The following is a 21846-nucleotide window of genomic DNA, read 5'->3' on the forward strand; positions in this document are numbered from 1 at the left end:
AGTTTAAGGACAACCTCAGCAATTTAGTGAGGCCATAAGTAACTAAGTGAGACTTTGTCCCAAAACAATAAATAAAAAAAGGACTGGGAATGTTTCTCCTTGGTAAAGTGCCCCAGGGTTCAAACCTCAGTACCCAAATATTATTTTTATTTAATATTGTTTGTATTAATAATAATAATGATTTTTATAAAAATTAGAGATCAGTGGTAGAGTGCTTATTTGGTATGTGTAAAGCCCTGGATTTGATCCACTGCACTGTAAAATAAATAAACTTTTAAAAAATTAAAAAGTAAAAACAGGGGCTGGAGTCATGGCTTAGTGGTAGAGTGCTTGCCTAGCATTTGTGAAGCACTGGGTTCAATTCTCAGCACCGCATATAAATAAATAAATAAATAAATGTCCACTGACAACTAAAAGATATTTTTTTTAAAAAGTAAAAACAATATATTGTTCAGTTTTAATGACATGTCATAACACTTTTTAAAAAGAAACAAAGGAATAAAATAATTCAAGATATGGAGATGGGATTATTCTTAGGTTGGACAGTGGGATTAAGTTGGACGTGAGGGTTCAATTTATTATTCAATTTCTTAAAGTATGTGATATATGTAATTTTGTTTATGATATATTATTTTTAGGTGATAAAAAAGAAACCAAAATGTTGAGGAAGCCAGTATTTAAGGAAATGAGTTGTTTCAACATCAAATCCTATGGAAATTCTCAGCAAGATCAGGCTTGTCTGGAAACCCTGGACTTGGTTACTGGGAGCACACTGGATATCTTTGGAAGCAGCTACATTCAAATGGAGAGGACTGATGCTAGATTAGAAGATGGGAAGGAATATGTTATGGAGGAAGTCAGGTTTGGGAACATTGACAAGTCTTTCATATACTACCATCTCCTTCCAAACCCACAATACTAGCTATATGTTTACTGAGGGCATTATGTCAGGTACTTTGCACATACTACTGTCATTTAGTCCTTATAACCACCTCCATGGGGTGGGCTAAAGGAACTAAAATCAATGCTTTTTTTTTACCACCAGATACAGTCATCTCTGATCACATATATAGAATCCCTATGATACTGGAATAAGAATATTTCCTTATTCCATTCCAAAATCTTGTTACAAAGATCCCAAATGACTAGGTAATGGCAACCAACCAAAAGGTAATGAATCAAGCCTACCCAGAAATGGGTTATTTCTCCCTGGGATGCTATTGCTGTGACTTAACAAGTTTACTGGGTTCTAACCCTTTCAGGCACATAGTAGAATTGTACTTCTCTGTCTCACGACCATGTGATTTACTTTGGGCAATGAAAGAAGTGATGTATAATACTCTTAAGCTTTAGGAGCCAAAGTACATTAGGCATGGTAGTGCATGCCTGTAATCTGAGCTGCTTGGAAGCTGAGGCAAAAGGACTGCAAGTTCAAGGCCAGTCTGAGCAATTTAGCAAGACCTTGATTCAAAATAAAAATTTAAAGGGCTGGGGGCATAGTTCAGTGGTAGAGCACTTGCCTAGTAAGTGTGAGGCTCTGAGATTAATCTCTAGTGCTATAAAAAAAGTGTCAACGTGCATTTTGATTATATGCCTTCCCCTGACTCGGTGATAGAGTTTCTATTAGTCTACCTTCCCAAGTGACTAGGGGTGGAGAAAGCTCCCTTGCTCATCAGTGTTGGACATATAATATGAGCAGGTATACTTTTGTTAATTTACTGAGATTTGGAAGCTATGACAGCAAAACCTAGCCTCTCCTGCCTGACACATTTCCCTTTTCAAGACATAGAGATTATGAATGTTTCAGAATTGAATAATGAAGTGAAAATATATACAAAGTGCTTATAACTCTCTGGCACAAGTAAGCCCTTATTAGATGCCTTCACGTATATACTATTTAACAACCAGACTTCATTTTTTTTAAAACACAAATAAACACTAGTTGTAGAAAATGTAAATAGAAGGCAATATTCCTGGATCACATTTTTTCTAGTGTTTGTGATCTTAGAAGACATTATTTTCATCCTTCGTCACTTTCATTCTCAAAGCACTATATTTGGCTTTGCTTGGGTCATATACCCCTCCATCTTTTTTTAATGCATAAATTTTTTAGTTGTAGATGAACACAATACCTTTATATTTTTTATGTGGTGCTGAGGATCAAACATAGGGCCTCACTTATGCTAGGTGTGCGTGCTACCACTGAGCCACGACCCCAGCCCCCTCTATCTTCATGGTGGAGAAAAACTGGGCAAGAAACATGAGCTCTAGAGGTACTAAGAGTGCAATTTTCGGCAATTTACCAAAAATTTAACCCAATGTTGTCACAGCCTACAAACTACTCTTAATGATGTCACTGTCAGCAATGAAAGTCCTTCTTCTTCTTTTTTTGGTACTGAGGATTGAACCCAGGGGTGCTTTACCATGAAGTTATATCCCCAGCCCTTTTTATTTTATTTTGAGAGAGAATCTCACTACGTTGCTGAGACTGGCCTTGAATTTGTGATCCTTCTGCCTTAGCCTTCCAAGTCACTGGGATATGGGCATGGGCTACTATATCTGGCATGAAGTTTTCAATTTTAATAAAGTCTAATTTATGATTTTTTTTCCTTTTGTGGATTATGTTGTTGTATTTAGAAACTCATTGCCAAGCTCAAGATCACATGGATTTTGTTACCTTTTAGAGGTTTTACAGTTTTTCCTGTACAGCATAACAAACTGTATCAGCAGAAAAGTCCTTCATTGTCTTCTTTTTTGGTACTGGGGATTGAACCCATGGGTGCTTTACGGTGAAGTTACATCCCCATTCCTTTTTTTAATTTTTGTTTTCAGAGTTTTGATAAGTTGTAAATTATGGGCCCAAGATAATTTCTAATACTGTAGTCTCCCTTGTGGCTTGTCCTTAAGAGAAAGAAACTTCTGGTAGTGGTTAAAAATATGCACCCCAAGATTACCAATTGCTGAAAAGAAGAATATTGAGCAGGCATAAATGAGTTATTTACTAAGACAAAACAAACTTAGAATTCTGGATTGGGCACCACTAAATTGCTTTTTTCATATGTAAAGTGCAGACAATACTTAAACTTTTCAGTGTGGTTTGAGGATTAGAAGTAACATTCCAGAGCCTAGTATTGCCGGGCACAGTGGTGCATGCCTGTAATTGCAGTGGCTCAGGAGGCTGAGACAGGATTGTAAGTTCAAAACCAGCCTCAGCAACTTAGTGAGACCCTATCTCAAAATTAAAAAATACAAAGGGCCTAGGATATATCTTAGTGGTTAAGTGCCCCTGGATTCAATCCTTGGTACCAAAAAACAAACAAAAAACCAAAACAAAAAACAAAACAAAAAAATAGGTCCTTAATAAACTAACTTTCAAAAGTCAAATGCTAAGGATTTCCTACTGTTAAATTCTGCGTACCAATACCCACCATAGATCAAAGGTTAGGAAGACATGTGTGAACCTAACTATAACAAAGCATGTTATAAATAATAGAGTTTTTATTTAAGGATGAAGTGTTTACAAGCTTCAGCAGGCCTTGAATGGTCCCCTTCAGGCTCAGCTGTTTCCTTTTATAATTTTTATGTATAAGGCACAGAGTGGTTAGTGAGGCCAAGCTCAGCTAGCATTATTAGGCAGAAGCTGTAAGGTAAGAAGAATGCCCTGGAGTCCTGGCTTCAGACCCTGCTCCAAGCATCCATCTATTGCTCAAAGGTGACTCAGAACTCCTTTTTTCCAGAGCCAATTTTAAACTATATCTAAATGAATACTATTCAGGGACGAACCTTCATACTCAATCTTCTGTGTTCTTGCCACCAACATATCCTTTGCTTCAAGTCTACAATTCACTTTGTACCAATGCAACTTTCAAAGGTGTTTTGGCTGTCCTTGATTTAGTCATTGAATGCTTACTAAGTGCATGCTGTGCAGTAGGTGCCAAGCTCACAGAAACAGTCAAGCATGGACACTGTCTCACATTCCATCTAGGGACAGAGATGCAGCAAAGTGCATAGAGCCTGGCTGTGATGAGTCTATATAGCGATCCCAAGTGGAGGATCAGGAAGAGTCAAAGATGTGAGTTGAATCTTGGGGAATAAGTAGAAACTGGACCAGAAACAAAAGGAGATAGGCATTCTACACAATGGTACAAGCAAATGAGAAGAAGCAGATATTAACAGCTTAATGTGTATGAGATGCACTTTATTATCACTGGGTGCAGTAGGGGAGGAAGGAAATGAGGCTAGAGAAGTGGTCAGAGGCCAGATAATGAAGGGACCATGGAAGTTGTTGAGCATGGTGTTAGAAGGACAGATTGCTCTGGAAGCTGATACGCATGGTGGATTAAAGCAATAGTGCTTAACTTTCTTGTGTCATAGATTCCTTTAAAAAAAAAACTCAAAAAAAGGTACAGTCCCTTTCAGCAGAAAAAGGTACATTCACTCAGACACAAAATGTTGGTCACAACTGCCTGGTTAGGAGCAAGACAGGGGAGCAACTGCCGATAGTCCAGGTGAGACATGATGAGGCCTGAATCAGGCCACAGGAGCAGGGACAGGAAAGAGGAGAGAGACATGAGAAACAGAAAGATAGCTGAGTGTTATCAACAGATCATGTCACCAATTGGATTTGAGAAATGAGGGATGACTAACCCCTAGGTCAGTTTGTGGCTTAGGCAATTGAGTAGATCAGAGTGTCACTCATGGAGAGGAGCATACTTCAGAAGAAAGAATATTTGGGAAATGTCGAGTCAAAGGTGGTTGTAGAACATCCAAATAAAGAAGTTAATCATGAAGCTAAATATTCTTTTCCTTTTGATTATTCTTACATGGGATCTCTTAGTTTGATATTCTACAGACTCCTCAATTTCTGTGCAACATTTCTGAATTGAGACAAGTATTTCCCCCTTTGTAGAAAGGGATTCAGAGATGGGAGAAGAAATCAAACTTCACACACCCAAAATTATTCCACAATGTTTTTTACTAAAAGAATAGATTTTTATTAAGCGCTGTAAGTTTCTTTCCATCAGCATTAACAAAACAACAGACCAAATTCCATCACAGAACAACTCCTGAGACAGTCTCGTTCCTTTCTGAAACATTTCCATTAACTCCTGCAGTTTCCCCAAAGAAGCATCCATTCAAACTTACATTAATAAACTATGGAGCTTTTGTGGTGAGGTGGGCCAAAAAGGCAGGGAATTTGGAATCTGGGAGTGGGAAAGAGAAATACGTATTATCCATCCACTAAACACACTGTCAAGAGCACAGGAGAAGAGATAGTAACACAGGAAAAAACAATGAAAGAATTTCTTACTTTTGTCAATAACATCATTTATCAGGGAACACTAAAAAATCACTGACTCCTTGCAGTTAAAGTTTCTTTACCTAGTGTGTTAGTCTAAAGATAGAATAGAATAAAATAAAAGGTAGGAGGGGAAGTGCCTTTTGGGAAGTAATTAAAATGAAGTCATCAGATTTGGCAGGGTTATGAGATTAATAAAATCTGAAATATTTAATTTGCTTCATTTACATGAAAATTCACTAGTCATTAGTTACTACCAACACGGACAAAAGAGCATCTATAAAAAGTACAGGGGGCAATATCAAAAGCTGAAATGGGCACCCTAGCACAGGGGATGTTTTATTTTGCTTTTAACTCGGAGAAGATAATTTTGTAAAAAATGACATTATTTTCTTAGAACATCAAAATAACCTTGGACAATATTGAAGATAATTAACAGTAATAGGGGAAATAGGTGCACTGAGCTCTCTACCTGCACCAGCAGACTACTGCAATAAGCCGAGGGAAATGAAAAGAGAAAGTCAAATAAGAAGATGCCAAAGTCACCAGAGGGAGAAAAATATAGGTGACACACAATGGAACAGTGACAATTTACCCCCCCACACCCCAAACCCCAAGCATATTTAGGAAATATGCATCAGGAAATGAACAAGTATAATGATTAAACCTTAGTAGAATTATACTAACTACTTTAAACTGTGGTCTACTTGTATTGTCATTTCAAAGGAGTGGGGGGCTTAGAGGCTGACATGGTGGCACTGACATGCCCACAGGAGCCTTCTAAGGTTCCAAAGGACTGAATCACCATAACCAAACAGCTACTCCCATATTCTTTCTACCCTACAAAAGCATTCCTGCCCCCCACCCACACCTTAACCACCCTCCCTAATGTCTTGTCTGACTTTCTCAGTGATCAAAAAAGGTTAATGTGACTTGGCCAACAATGTCAGAAAATCAAGATGGAGACAAAAATCAAATGTCCCTAGCCAAAGCAAGTACCACTTCTTGGGTTTTAGTCTACCCAAAGTCCTACTGGCTCAGAATGAAAACGATGCAAATGAGCAGAAGTTTGTCAGGCCTGGTCCAGACCAGACTGGCCACTAAAAAGGGGTAGGAGTTATAGACTGATCCCAAGACACACCAGCAGAAATCAAGAACTGCAAGTGCTTGGGGATCAGTGGCTATACACCACAAGGGTGTTTTAGCTCATGGTTCTACAAGGTAAATGGGTCATTTCTGAGGGTTCCAACATGACTTTGTTCAAGAGAGACCATATCACAGTTAGAAATGGAACCTCAAGTGAAGGATGATAGTCTCTCCAAGTGGTACAGCAAAGATGGAACCCTACCTTCCCCAATTTATCCTCCAATTAAAAAGAAGTTAAACTCCAGTAATGCACTTTAGTTTTTCTTGCTTTTAAGTTGTGCATTTTGGCAGATAAATGAAAATCTAGGCATATGGCCCTTTATGGTTCTTTCTTTTAATCTTCTAAGCTCGAAATGCTGAATTCAAATAAAAATCAAGGTTGGAGGTAAACCACTTGTTTCACCTTGGGCCAGGCTGGGGGAAAGTAGAGGTGTGTGGAAGGGAGAAAAGCAAGCCTTTTGGCAAACTGGAATCATCTTTTGTCAAAGCAGCAATTTTCTCTCTCACAGTGAATGCTTATAGAATAAGAAGTCTTCTTAATGCTGTGAGAGTTAACAATACTGTCATCTGATTGTGTCAGATAAGATTCAAGATGCACAGAACAGCAACTGAAAGGATACCTTACATTCAACTCCAAGTACTTCCTATTAGAAAATGAATATATTATATGTATGTATATATATATATTCATTTACTCACAGCTCAGTGATTCTGATTACTTTTAGAGTTCCAAAGAATTCATCCCTCTGTGGCCCAGAAAGAAAACTCTAAGCCACCTAAATTTACTACAAAATTCTCTCCCTTGCTTGATACAGAAGTCCTAACCTTCAAGATGTTATAAAAGGTTGGTATGGTCCAAGAGAAGAAGGGGTACTAAATCAGGGGAGCTGTTCCAAAGAGGTTTTGGTACACTTTGTTACTGCTTATATCTGGCAAGGTGTACACTCTTGTCATTCTTCTTTGGTTTACGTAAGAAGTATCTGGGCAGGGGGCAAGGCACTCCAGGACTCCTTCCCCCTACAAATTGTGGCTTCTCTTAAACTGGGCCAGACTAGGATTAAACAGTCTGAGACTGTTTTTGATTTCTCATATGGTCATTGTAAGTGGGCAATTAGCAGCCTTCTGGTCTGAAAAAATAAAATCACCAAGGACCTGCTGTGGGTTAAGGTGCATGGGTTTTTTTTTTTTCCAAAAAGAGAGAACTCTGCCAGAAGTCTAGTCAGTTATAGTCTTGTAGAAATGGTACTTCTTGGGCAAGAATATCATAAAGCCCAAAAGGAGGTGTGTGAGGCTGGAAGCCTCAATTCCTGAATGAAGATACGATGCTAATTTGTTATAAGCCATGTTTCCATCCCTCATATTTTGGCTGCCCAAGGAGGGAAACTGGAAATGCAAGGTTGTCTCAAGATTATCTCCAGCAAGGAGGAACAGCCTCTTTATCCTGGGCAGATCCTAGCCACATGGGGGGGGCTAAGAATTTTTTACAGAATGCTTCCCATGGCCCAGGCCAGAGTCCTCTGAATTCTTCCTTGCAAAGCAAATGAAAAGATCCGGTAGTCAAAATGTCAATGAACAAATGAAACAATCTAGGCATGTAAAATCAAATTGTCAAATTTCCTCACACTTCCCTACCCCATCTTTCCAATGTTAGTCTTCCCTCCTTCAGGATTTCATGTCTATCAATTCTCACCTGAAGCCAATTTGATGTTGGAGCTCCAGAAGAGAGTTGCTTCAAATTGGCTGAAAGCCCTTTCAAATGGTAATTACTTCCCTTCCCCTTTTTCTCTCTAAATCTTAAAGAAATACCCAACTCTTCCCAATCCCATTCCAACCTCCTGTTTTCACCATATGGGATGTGAGGGCTCTGGTTCAAGATTAAGCTTGTAACAACTGAAGTGTTGTTCTGAACAGGCAATCTCTGGAGAGTACTTTGTGTCTGATTTAGAGTAGCCCATCTTCTCATAATTGTGATGAGCTGTGACTTAGTAAGGATTTCAGATTTAAAGTGTGATCTTTTGAAACCCACCACTCCATAGCAGTGGAAGCATTTCTGGGAAATTCAGTAAATCCTCTGGGACATCACCATGTATGTATGTATGTGTATACATACACATATACACACACACTTATATATATATAAAATATGTATAGATAAATAGATCTGTCTCTTTATATAAAGGGTATGTGTATGCATATAGATACACGCATCCATATATACACCCACCCACACACCCATACACACACATACACACACACATACACACAGAGTCTTTTGAGTCCCTTTCGTACTCAGTTTCATAACATTGATTCCCACCCTTTCAGGGTGTGGGCCGCAGAGAATGGGTGAACTGCACCGCATCTTCTATTTTACAAACAATGCACTGGTTGAGAGGCAGGAAAAATCTGCCCAGTACTTTTCCGACTCACTTGAATCTCCCAGTACAAAGGCCATTGGTAGTTTTTTTTAAGTGTATAAAATAAAAAATAAAAAATAAAATAAAATAAAATAACCAATACTACTCACTTCCCTGAAAACATCTACCTATCTGATTGTCAGGCCAGAGCTAGAGGTGGTGTACAAAATCGTGGGGTATATGAGTTGGGAGAAAGAGTGAGGAAGAAGTGGATACTAATTATATATCAAGGTTAGCCCCTTTACTTCATGGAGGAAAAATGGTGAGGAAGCCATAGACAGCTGTTCCCTTAACTCCATAGGTTTATCACGTAAGTCTGCAAATGAATGCCATGATAAATACTCAGAAAACCAAAGCTGGAAATTTTCTATGGAACTTAACGTGATAACACCTGCTTTCTGACAGTTACTGCCTTACTTGCCTCCCAGGGGAGATAAAGAGAATATTGGTGCTATTATATTAAATTTGAGAATTGGAACTAGTTTTGTTGCTATTCACCTTTAACCAGAACGTCCCTGGGTCCTAGGTCTTGAGGCCCAGAATAAGATAGTGAAGGGGAAAAGATGAATTCAACAGGATATCCTATCAAAATCCTGGATAACTCTAGGGCAAGCATTTATAGCCTCCTCTAACTTGGGCCTAGAATCAGAAAAGTATAGTTTTCCCCTCTTCCTGACTGGTGAAGCCATCTTCAGCTTGTCATTCCTCTTTCCGTTGTGCCACAGTTTCTAGTTTTTGCTCTTGTAAGCGGTTCTTCTCCCCATTCTTCACAGGGAGGCAGCGGTTACCATTATTACACACGTTGCTGTCTCTGGATAAGGCACATTGTGATGGAGCTGGAAGACGATGATCACTCTTCTCTTCCTTGATCAATGTGCCATTGTTTCCGTTTACCTGTGAGCGGGACCGCCCTTGACGAAGCTCCAGGGATTTAGAAATTCCATCTGAAGAGCCCTGTCAAAAACAGAGATAGATGTTCAGTGGAAATGTTAATCTCAAACTGGCTAGCCCTTCCCAAACATGTTCATAAACAAACCTGAGGAAGTTGGTTCAGTTCTTCAAAAATACCAGACAGCTTAAAGCTTGATATCAATACTCTCAGGATAGTATCAGAATACTACCCTGAGAATTTAGGGTAAAATAGATGGATCTGACTGAAATCCAATGGCAATGATAATACAATAAAGACACAGGTACTGCTTACCAAGCTTTATGATATATTTTTTTTTTTTTGGGGGGTGCTGGGGATTGAACCCAGGGCCTTGTGCTTGCAAGGCAGGCACTCTACCAACTGAGCCATATCCCCAGCCCCTATGATATATTTTTCTTCTTTTTTTTTTGGTACTAGGAATTGAACTCAGGGGCACTTAACCAGTGAGCCATATCCTCAGCCTTTTATTTTATATTCTATTTAGAAACAGGGTCTCACTGAATTGTTGAAGCTGGCTTTGAACTTGCGGTCCTCATATCTCAGCCTCCTGAGCAGCTGGGATTACAGGTGTGAGTCAACATGCCTGGCATGTCTTTTTTAATACTTACAGTGAAATAAATGATAGATATTATGATGTCCTATTTATGGACAAAGAAGCCTAGGCTCAGGAAGATGAAAGTAACTTGCTCAAGATAGAAAATGGGTGGGCCAGAATTTCACTCCATGTATTTCAGCCTCTAATCTCTCAACTGCCATGCAGTACAGTCTAATGCTGATGATTGGTTATGTAAATAAAAGGAAAAGAAAAAACATATTTATGTGCAATATTCCACAGAATCTTTTATTTTTCTTATTTTTTTATATTTATTTTTTGGTACTGGGGAATGAACTCAGGGGCACTCAACCATTGAGCCACATCCCCAGCCTTATTTTGTATTTTATTTAGAGACAGGGTCTCACTGAGTTACTTAGTGCCTAGGTTTGCCGAGCTGGCTTTGAACTCATGATCCTTCTGCCTCAGTCTCCCAAGCCACTGAGATTACAGGTGTGCACCACTGTGCCTGGCTTATTTTAATTTTTGTTGTGGTAAAAATATATAACATAAATTTACCATTTTAACTACCAGAGGATCTTTATAAAATTTTTATTTATTTTATTGACTTACAAGTTACACATATTAATGAGACTGTGTAATATTTCAACAAATGCCTATAGTGTGCACTGATCAAATCAGGGTAATTAGTATTTCCCTCTCTTTTAAAATTTTTTATTGGTTCTTCTTATAACTAAAAACAATCATCTGATTTTCTTTTAATCCCAAGAACGTAACCGCTATTGCAAATGACATTAACTGCATTACCCTGCAGCCTAGTGCTGGTTTTGGATGAATGTTAGTAGGAATAACAGTAGTTTCTAATTACCATGTGGTTGGACATGCCATACACTCTGTTGTTTATTTTACAGATAAGATAATAGAGTTCTTCTCCCACGAAGAACAACAAAATGACTTGCTCAAGGTCACTGGTATGCCTAGATTTGTATCCAAGCCTGTTTGACTCCAAAGGCCTTGTTCTTTCCAATAAGATACAATATATAATGGAAAGCTAATACCTGTTGAATTTGTGGTTGATTATAAATAACAACTACTAATTTTCATTGAGCACTTCCCATGTTCCAGGCTCTGTGCTATACTCCTTACATATGCCTCTCATTGAATCCTTACAACCCTGCAAGGTAGATACCAAGTTCTCTATTATATAGATGAGGAAACTAGGGCATGAGGTTAAATAACTTGCCCAAGGCCACAGAACTGGTAAATGTCAAAGTCTGATGCAAAGCTAAATCCTTTGGTTTCAAGGTCTGCACAACATGGAGGCTACTAAGAAGTGCTGCTCAAGAACATGGAAATAGGGGCTGGGGAGATAGCTCAGTCGGTAGAATGCTTGCCTTGTAAGCATAAGGCCCTGGATTCGATCCCTGGCACCCAAAAAAAAAAAAAAACATGGAAATAATATGAAACTAGTAAAATCCACACAGAAGATGGAGTGAGCCACCTGAGGTAGTCAACAAAGAAATAAAAATATTATAAATAAGTAAGTTAATAATTTGAGAACATATAAAATAATGATCTCAGAAGAAAGCACTATAGAATAAGATTTAGTAGGCTAGAATAATTAATTATCAGGAGTGGGCAAATAGCTCAGCTCGCAGAGCGCTTGCCTTACGTGCGCATGTGGACCCAGGTTTGAGTAATTAATTATCTCATGCTCTGGTCAAAGTGTGACTGAATAGAAAAAGGGAAAGCCAGCAAGGTAGCAGCAGCTCCCTCTAGGGAAGATGCTTTAGCTAAAAACAAAGTCAACTCAAGGATTCCCCTCTAGAATAGAAGGAATCATAGCTAAGAGAAACTTAAGATCTCTGTCATCCCTTGTTTTCTCCCATTTTCTTCATCTGTAAAATAGAGAATAATAGCATGTACGTCATGGGTTCCCATAAGGATTCAATGAAACACTCAATGTAATGCACTTAGAACATGTTGTGTCTTGCATAACTCAAAAAATGGTAACTAACATCATTAGCCTGATACTATGACCCTAAGAAAATTTCTAATACTGTAGCCTCTCTTGTGGTTTGACCTTAGATAAAGAAACATCTGGCAGTAATGGTTAAGAACATGCACACTGTAGTCAGCCAGACCTGGGTCTGACTTTTGTCTTTAACAATGACTCACTATGCTGTGTTGGAATCAATATAGGACAGGGCTTTGGAATCAGTTAGCTCAGGCAGGAATGTTACGTCTGATAACTGACTTGATGGATAATTTGTGGCAAGGTGTTTCATTCTTCCTGGCCTCTGTTTCATCTTATTTAAAATGGAGAGTAATAAGTACCTTACAGGGTATTCATGTGGCTTTGATGAGCTCATACATTTTTAGGAGTGACTAGAAAAAAGTGTGTGTATAAATACATTTCACTAATAATTTCTTATCATAAATTAGTACTTACCAGTACTTATCTCTGATTTCTTCCTTCTCCCCAACTCCCCAGTCTTACCCTATGTGGTATTGACATTTCTGTGATCTTGGTTGGTATGAGACAACCACAGAGAAATGGATCTACTCTTTTTGTACTAAAAATAGAAAGGTTTTCAGATTTTACAACTGAGGATCAGACCCTGAATCATGGTGAATTCACCAAGGCCGTATCACCTTGTGGAAACCTATCTGGCTAATTAGTTTTCCATCTAGCTGCAATCCTTTTTATCTTACTAAGCAGTTTATGGAAAAGGGTAAGCAGCTTTAAAAAAATACTCCCAAAATAGTGGAGCTGAGGGTATAGATCACTAGTATAGCACTCTTCTAGAAACTCCCAAAGTTGATGCTTTCTAGCTTTGGGTAAATTACAAAATGCTTTGTGTGATATGCTAGCTTCAATTTTTGCTCAAAATAACTAAAGAAAATTTGTATTATTTGAGAAAACATTAGATGTTGGTGATTAACATGGATGCAGTGAGGGTGGATGGTATATAGGAAAGCAGATTTATGATGTAGAAGTGATGACAAAATTGCCTAGGATTAGAAACTGCATGTAAAATGTTCGGGGCTTGGTAGAGAGCAGGTCCTCAAGAATGTTAGCTTGTAATACTATGAGAAGCCTAACAGTTTGAGTTCAGTACAAGAATTTTATTTTGCAGTTTAGAGAACTGAACCCAATGCCTTCTGCATACTAGGCAAGTGTTCTACCACTAAGCTGTACCCACAGTCCCAATATGAGACTTTGGATCATTACAGAATAGTTTTGCATAGTCTATATTTTGAGGGGGGTATGTCTAATAAGGATCATTGGGAACTAAGATATAATTCAAGGCATAGATTGGAAGAAAGTTTAAGACCTTTCTCAGTCATTAATAATAAGCAGAACTAAACGGATATTTCTCAAAAGAAGAAATACAAATTACCGACAAATATATGAAAAAATGTTCAATATCCCTAGCAATCAGGGAAATGTAAATCAAAACTACACTGAGATTTTCTCCAACTCCAGTTAGAATGGCAATAATAATCAAGAATACAAATAATAGTGCTGGGGCTGTAGCTCAGTGGCAGAGCACTTGCCTAGCACATGTGAGGCACTGGGTTTGATACTTAGCACTGCAAAGAAAAAAAAAAGAGAGAGAGAGAGAAGACAAATAATAATAAATGCTGGTGAGGATGTGGGGGAAAAGTTACACTCATACATTGTTGGCTGAACTATAAACTAGTATAACCAATTTGGAAAGCAGTATGGAGATTGCTCAAAAGACTAGGAATGGAACCACCATGTGACCCAGTTATCCCATTCCTTGGTATTTATTCAAAAGAAGTAAAATTAGGATACTATAGGGATATAGGTATCTCAATGTTTATAGCAGCACAATTCACAATAGCCAAGTTATGGAAATAGCCCACATGACTACTAACAGAGGAATGAATAAAGAAAATGTGGTATATATGCACAGTGGAGTTTTACTCAGCCATAAAGAATAAAATTATTTAATTGGTCAGTTAATGGATGATACTGGAGAACATTATGCAAAATAAAAAATGTCAGACTCAAAGTTGAGAGTTGAATGTTTTCTCTCTCATGTGGAATCTACAGCAAAATATGGATTAAAAGGGAGTATATACTATGAGAATACATGGAAGATCAGTAGAGTAGAGGAAAAGAATTGAGGTGAAAAGGAGGGACAGGAAAGGGAGGAACTATGGAATGAACTGACCAAATTACGATATGTACGTATATGAATACATTGCAATGAATTTAACTTTTTATATATATATATCTCTATAAAGTACCAATTAAAAAAATAACAAATAAAAAGAAGGAAGACCAGTAGATCAGAAGTAGGGGAACAGGGGGAGAGATGAGGGGAGGGAAGGGGAAAGTACTGGGGACTGAAATGTAGCGAATAATATTCTATGCATAAATGATTATGTCAAAATGAACCCACTATTATGTACAATAATAATGCACTAATAAAAACATTTAAAAAACAACAAGAAGAATGACAATGCTCCTTCCCTCTTCCACATTCAGCAAAGTCCAAAGTATTGTTCAAGCATTTCTGGTGGCCCCTCAGAAGCTTAGGCAGACTGCAGGCAATTACACTGTTCATTGTACTCTCGTCCCTTTCTGTATCTAGGCAGCACATACTATGCTAGGCACAGGTCTTTAGGACACAGTACTTTGATTCTGCCTTGTGGCCTCATTCATGGTTAAGGATGTGCCCCTGCAGGCCTGTGGGAATAGTTCTAGGCAGGCTAATCCTCACTAGACTTTTATTTTTTTTATTTTTATGGTACTGGGGATTGAACCCAGGACCTTGTGCTTGCCTTGCAAGCACTCTACCAAGTAAGATATATCCCACACACTACTCACTAGACATTTATTTTTATTTATTTATTTATTTATTTTGCGGTGCTGGGGATTGAACCCAGGGCCTTGTGCTTGCGAGGCGAGCACTCTACCAACTGAGCTATCTCCCCAGCCCTCACTACACATTTAGAGAGGAGGAGAATGGAATCAAATGCCAGAAAAGATGTGAACACTTCTTTCCTTGAGTAGCTCAGGTTTCCATGTCTGTGATCTCTGGCAACTCAGTTTAAAAAGAAAGAGGTATCAAACAAAAACTAAAGAATCTCAACAAAAGGTACTTACTTGTTTATTTCCTTTTTTGTGTCCTTTGGATCCTCTACTAGTCTGCTCTTTTCCATGCCTTTAGCAAGTGGGAGAAAAAGTGATCATGAGAAACATATAAAGCCCACATCCATACCATTTTCACTTGGTTAGCTGCTCATTTCCCCTAGGAAGTTTGACCTGGTTTAATTGGATGCCCTTCCTCAGTATTACTATTGTAAACCTATATCTCTCTAATTTCCATATTATATTACCATACAATATATATACCGCATTACACTGTTCCACTTTCTCCTCTAGTACAAAACTTTTTTTCATCAAGGCAGGGCATTTAGTACATGTTTGCTGAACTAAACAGAAAACTGGCTTTATATATGGATTGTTGGTTAATGCCTCTTACCATAATTGAATGATTCAATAGCTGGTTACTTTGATTGACACTAGCTCCTACCAACCCATTTGAATACATACCCCTTTCCTGGACCACCGACAGAAACCACTTGCATGCCAAAGGATCCTCGGCCTCTGGAGGATCTGCTGCCAGCCCACTGGCCCACCACCATACCAGCAATCTCTAATTTTCCTCCTTGGGGTGGGATTGGATGGAGACCTGGCAAAAAAGGAGGGACAGCAGCAATGAATGCTAAATAACAAAAGATCCTACAATCTACCTACTCTTCTTATCTCCATTTCTCTGTGATAAGAAGACTATGAAAACAGCATGGAGTCATGAAGAAAGCCAATACAGGGGGAGAGGGTAAAAGATCTGTATATGTACACTTTACTAACAGGTGAGTGATTTCATTTTCAACTCTAGAGTCTAGCAGCAGGAATTCAGTATTTGTTGAATATTGAAGTCAGAATTCAATATCTGTTGGAAGAATGTCTTAAAATCTAGTTATTGGAAAATTATAGGCTAAACCCACTTTCTATACAGTTATGCATCACTACCCACTGTAGGATTAGTCAGACCACCAAACAATGGGAAAAAGAGAAACTAGACTAACAGCAATTTATAACTAAAAAGCAAGAGAAGTAACAGTTGAAAATCAGAACCAACTCAAGATAGGATGGTAATATAGTTACTTGAGACAGAGGAAATTTTAACTCTGTGTATGTAAACTCACAGCACAGTTCAGGTTTCTAATCTGGCCTTCAAAGAATATGTATGGAGTTCTAATAGGCATTTTAATTTATGGAAAATAAAACACAAAGGTAATAATCCTTAAGCCATTAATCAGGTTGTTAGTAAAGAGCTCTTGGTTTATATAAAAGTGAGAATCCCAGGAGTTAGGAACTATACTCCTAAAAGTGACAAGAAAAAAAAAATTTTTTTTCTGGTGCTGGGGATTGAACCCAGGGTCTTGTGCTTGCAAGGCAAGCACTCTACCGACTGAGCCATCTCCCCAGCCCAAGAAAAATTTTTATTTGGGGATTTTATTGTGTCCTTTCAGGAGGCAGGAGACTACCACGAACCACCACTACCTGGAGACTACAGTATTACTGGTGGCTGGGACAATGGTGACAACCTCTTGAGAAGTAGGCCATAATTAAGGTGACTTCTGAGACTATAGAATAAAGGCAATACACAAAGAATCAAAAAGCTGGGTATGGTGGCACATGCCTCTAATCCCAGCTACTTGAGAGACTGAGGCAGGAGGATCATAAGTTCTAGGCCAGATTCAGCAAGTTAGATCCTGTCTCAAAATAAAAAAAAAATCCAAAGAGGGCTGGGGATTGTAGGTCAGTGGTAGAGCACTTGCTTAACATGTGCAAGGCCCTGGGTTCAATCCCTGGTACCTCAAAACAAAAAGAAATAAAAATGAAGGATTAGAAGAGAGATCTGTAGAGTCACTTCAAAGGGATGGAATAGTTGGTTTCCTGGACTGTAAGATTTGATCATTACCTGACCAAACAGGGAGTTACCAGAACTGATTTTCACACTGCTCATCTAGCTCAGCTTTGAACTAAACATCCATACTGAGTTTTGTGATCCACCCAAAAGATTAACTTCAACTTCTAGCTTTATTATTTTTAAGAGGGGAGCAATGGACAACACACACACATTCAACCCGAGCAATGACACTCTCATGTGATCACAGACTCTTGCTATTTCATGTTAAAAGGTCCCCATTAAAATATCCTGTTTCACCAGAAGACAGGTTGTTTAAAATATCAGGATCAGTGTCTGAGCCACCTAAGCATGCTTACTGATTTATTGTTAAGCAGCCGTTCAAATGTCACCATAATGTATACATACATGTGTATGTTTACATGTATATATGTGTGTGTATTTGTACGTATATGTGTGCATTTATTTTCCCCATTAAACTGTATTCCTTTGGGAGGCATGCACAAAGACATTTATCTCCAAGTTTCTGGAGCTGAAGGAAGGGAAATGCATCAGGTCAACCCCCAGAGTGGAAATGGCTATATCGAGTTATTTATTCCCACTGGTCATTTATTCCAACTGCTCTTCCTGAAAGCTCCTGTGCATACATACAGATACAGTTCATATGAATTATAGTTCTCAAAATAAAAAAGTGAATCCTGGTTTTTCTATCAGTCACTATGTGAGTTTGGTTGGTTAAAGTCAAATTCCTGGGGACCAACCACCTCTATGGAGAGTGGTCTGGGAATTCAAAGGATTTTCTTCCCCAGGCTACATTCCTCCATCTCAATAAGATGCTCCTCAAACTACCAAAATAGAGCACAGAATGTAAATGAAGTATAATGCATGTGAAACTGATAATTCTGTAATGGCAATGCAATGTTATTATGAAATGAACTGGATGGTAAATACCTCATTCTGACATACTAACCTGCAAACCCTCGGCTCCTTCCTTGAGGGGGAGGTGGCATTGAGCCCATGGCTCGGGAATAAAGTGAAACAGGGTACAGAGAGGGCACCATGGGAGGCACAAAAGTAGGTGATGGAAGTAGAGCAGAAGGTGGTGGATGATTCATGTTGACTCCTTCAAGGATACTCTGTCTCATCTTTTCCACTTTGGTTGCCAGGTCAGCCTTCAAATAAGGAGAAAATAATAACAACAACTGCCATCTTTTTAACTTCTCCTAAGTTTCAGGCACAGTTATTGAGCACTTTAGGTATGGCCTCACAATTCTATTCCCATTAAGGGAATTGAAGTCTGGAATTAAATGGCTTCAGGCCACATACCCAAGAAGCCCATCTAACACCAAAGTCCTTGCTCTTCACATGAAACCACACTACCATCACATTAGTATTGACTGACAGTTTGCCAGGTACATTAACTAGACAAATGAAAACAAATATAACAGTAAGGATTTATTGATGGTCTATTACATGGCCAGTAATAGGCTAGGTCATTTATTTTTACCTTATTTTCTTTCTTTTATGTTTTTGAAATGCTGGGGATTGAACCCAGGGCCTTGTGCAGGTAGGGTATGCCATTTTTTAAGGCAGAGTAACAAAATTAGGTAAAAGAGAAAAGAATAAAAACCTGATATTTAGGAAACCTTAATTTTAAATTTCTCCCCTAGGTGCAAGATTGGAGACCCTAAGCTCTGCTCAGGCTCCAACTTCTTCTGGAAAGGGTAGAATAGTAAATATTTTAGGTTTTGCATGCCACACCATGTCTGTCACAACTACTTCACTCTGCCATTGTTGTATGAAAGCAGAGGTGATATGCAAACAAATGAATGTGGCTGTGTTCCAATAAAATTTTGTTTACAAAAACAGGGGGTAGACTGTCTTGTAAAACACAGGAGGCAGACTGGGTAGTATGCTGACCCCTACTCTAAAATCTCAGCCCATTCTCCGCAAATGGATGAAAGAGTGAGTAAACTTTCTGCTCCCTTGCCTTTTCTCACTTTTTCCAAAATTTGACTGCAAAAATTCCTCTGCTTCTACTCTTTCATTTACTTTACCTATTTCTAAACATACTTTCATTTACCAAAAAAATCATCACATGCAAAAGTGACTTATAGTTTTATAAGGGAAATGAAATTGAGAAAGGCATATAACGTCTGAGTATTCCATGGGGAAGAAATATGAAAAAGGACATGAGAACTTCAAGCTTATAAAAAAACTTTCAACATATGATTTTATAACATGTACTAATATTATAAGATTATATATGGGCTTTTGAGACCATGTTGGTTCAGTTAGGTTAAGGTTAGACACACTTTCCCCACTTTGGCTCCCTCCTTCTCCAACATTTCAGTTTTTTTCCCCTCCCTGCCCATTCATTCATTCCCATTCAGCAGATTAGAGATGGCCCTTAGCAGCTGCCCAATGTGCTGGTACCTGGCCATCACAGAGTTCAACTAGGGATACTCGTTCTCGGCCTGCTTTAATGAGCTTGCTCTGGAACAGCTTGCCATCGAAGTAAATCCAGGGGCAGCAATGCTCCCAAGGGACTGGCTGGCCACAGGCATCATTAGCAAAGAGAGCTGTGTCAACTCCACTCATGAAGAGGGCAGCAAGCTGGATCCCTCGGGCATCCAGTTTTTCAATCTGAAACAACCACAAAGGAAAAATTACTATTAAAAATGAGGGTTGAGTATCTCTAATCTGAAAATCTGAAATCTAAAATGCTCCAAAATCTGAAACTTTTTGAGTAATGGCATGATCCCAAAAGTTGAAAATTCCACACCTGGCCTCATGTGACAGGTCACAGTCAAAATGCAGGTACCACAAAAATATCAGAGAAAATTACCTCTGGGCTATGTGTATGTGCACGTACAACACAAGTGAATTTCATGTTTAGACTTTGGTCTTAGCTCCAAGATATCTCATTAGGTATTTGCAAATATTCAAAACTCCAAACAAAAGCTGAAATCCAAAACAAATCTGGCCCCAAGCATTTCTGATAAGGGATATCCAACCTGTGCTATTACTGATAACATTTATTCTTATTCTTGACATGCTAATTCTTTCTTTCTTTCTTTGTTTTTCATTGCTGTAGATTGAAACCAGGGCCATGCACATGCTAGGCAAGTGCTCTACCACTGAGCCACATCCCCAGGTCTCTGTCACGCTAATTCTTGGAGTTTAATTTGAACATGTTGTTTTTTAATACAGATCTCTGAATGCACAATTAGCTTTTATCTATGTCTGTCACTGAGATGACTTGAAATATATAAGGTTAAAAATACACCAACTTGAAATACCTTTTTTGCTCATTAAATTAGAAAACTTTCAAAAAGGAAAAACCAAAAGAACACTCAATGTTGACAAGGAAGCAGTGAATAAATGGGAACTCTCATAAAACTGATGATGAATGTATACTACAATTAAGCAATATATATCAAGAATCTGGGAAATGTTCATTTGTTGACTCGGAAAATCTGCTTTTAAGAATCTATTCTAAAAGTAGAGATGTGAGTAAAATTCTATACATAAAGATGCTAACTGTAACTTTACATATAACTGGGGAAAACTGGAAACAATTAAATGATGAACATTTTAATAATTAAATGATACATCCATATGATAAAATATTTACCAAAAATTTTAACACATAGAAAATTTACATCATATTATGGGAAAAAACAATACAGTTATTGCTTGGTATCACTGGTGAATTGGTTCCCATACCAAGATAACAAAATTCATAGATACTCAATTCCCTTACTTAGAATAGCATTAGTATTTGCATATAGCCTATACATACCCTCGTATAATTTATATCATATAGATTATGTATAATTCCTAATATTATGTAGATGCAATGTAAATTGTTGTTATAGTATATCGTTTAGGGAACAATGACAAGAAATAAAGTTTATACATTCAGTATAGATGCATATGTGGAAACTGTGGGTATAATTACTTAAGCAACATCACATGCACGACAAAGACTAGAAGAGTCAATCTCCAGCACCACATACACAAAAAAACTGTTGGAAGAAAATATCAACATTTTTCACAGTTGTTATCTTAAGTTGGTGTGTTAGATGACTTCAATAGGAAAAAGGGAAGTATTTACAGGTGCTTGCTATATGTGGTTGGGTATCAGGAGCTGTTCTACCATGCAGCAATAGTACATTTACTGCAAAAAGGAAACAATTTTTGTCTTAGGATGATTGCTTCTTTCCCACAGTTGACCTGATTTAAATTAAGATTTTTGCTGTTGTTGTACTGGGGATTGAATCCACAGCCTTACATGTTAGTCAAGAGCTCTACCACTGAACTACACCCCAAATCTTCATAATTTTTTTTTGGTACCAGGGATTGAACCCAGGGGTGCTTAACCACTGAGTCACATCCCCTAAGTTGATTAGGGCCTCACTAAGTTGTGGGAGCTGGCTTTGAACTTGAGACCCTCCTGCCTCAGCCTCCCCAGTTACTGGGATTACACCATTAGGATATGCCATTACATCTAATTTTTTCAATTT

At 38.2% G+C, this 21846-nt stretch overlaps 1 protein-coding gene across 2 annotated transcripts in view; it reads right to left on the minus strand.

Annotated features, from left to right (window-relative positions):
- Positions 1-7573: 7573 nt before the first annotated feature.
- The window catches only part of Fam120c (family with sequence similarity 120C), a 109038-nt gene continuing 94765 nt past the window's right edge, over positions 7574-21846 (minus strand). For both annotated transcript variants that reach the window (XM_047535507.1, XM_047535506.1), the window contains exons 12-16: positions 19754-19963; positions 18288-18489; positions 15937-16075; positions 15487-15544; positions 7574-9813 (exon numbers count right to left, since the gene is read on the minus strand). In XM_047535507.1, coding sequence (XP_047391463.1) covers positions 9559-9813; positions 15487-15544; positions 15937-16075; positions 18288-18489; positions 19754-19963 — 864 coding nt within the window. In that variant the 3' untranslated portion in view covers positions 7574-9558. The remainder of the gene's footprint in view (positions 9814-15486; positions 15545-15936; positions 16076-18287; positions 18490-19753; positions 19964-21846) is intronic.

The sequence above is a fragment of the Sciurus carolinensis genome, chromosome X, assembly GCF_902686445.1.
Source record: "Sciurus carolinensis chromosome X, mSciCar1.2, whole genome shotgun sequence".
Lineage (NCBI taxonomy): Eukaryota > Metazoa > Chordata > Mammalia > Rodentia > Sciuridae > Sciurus > Sciurus carolinensis.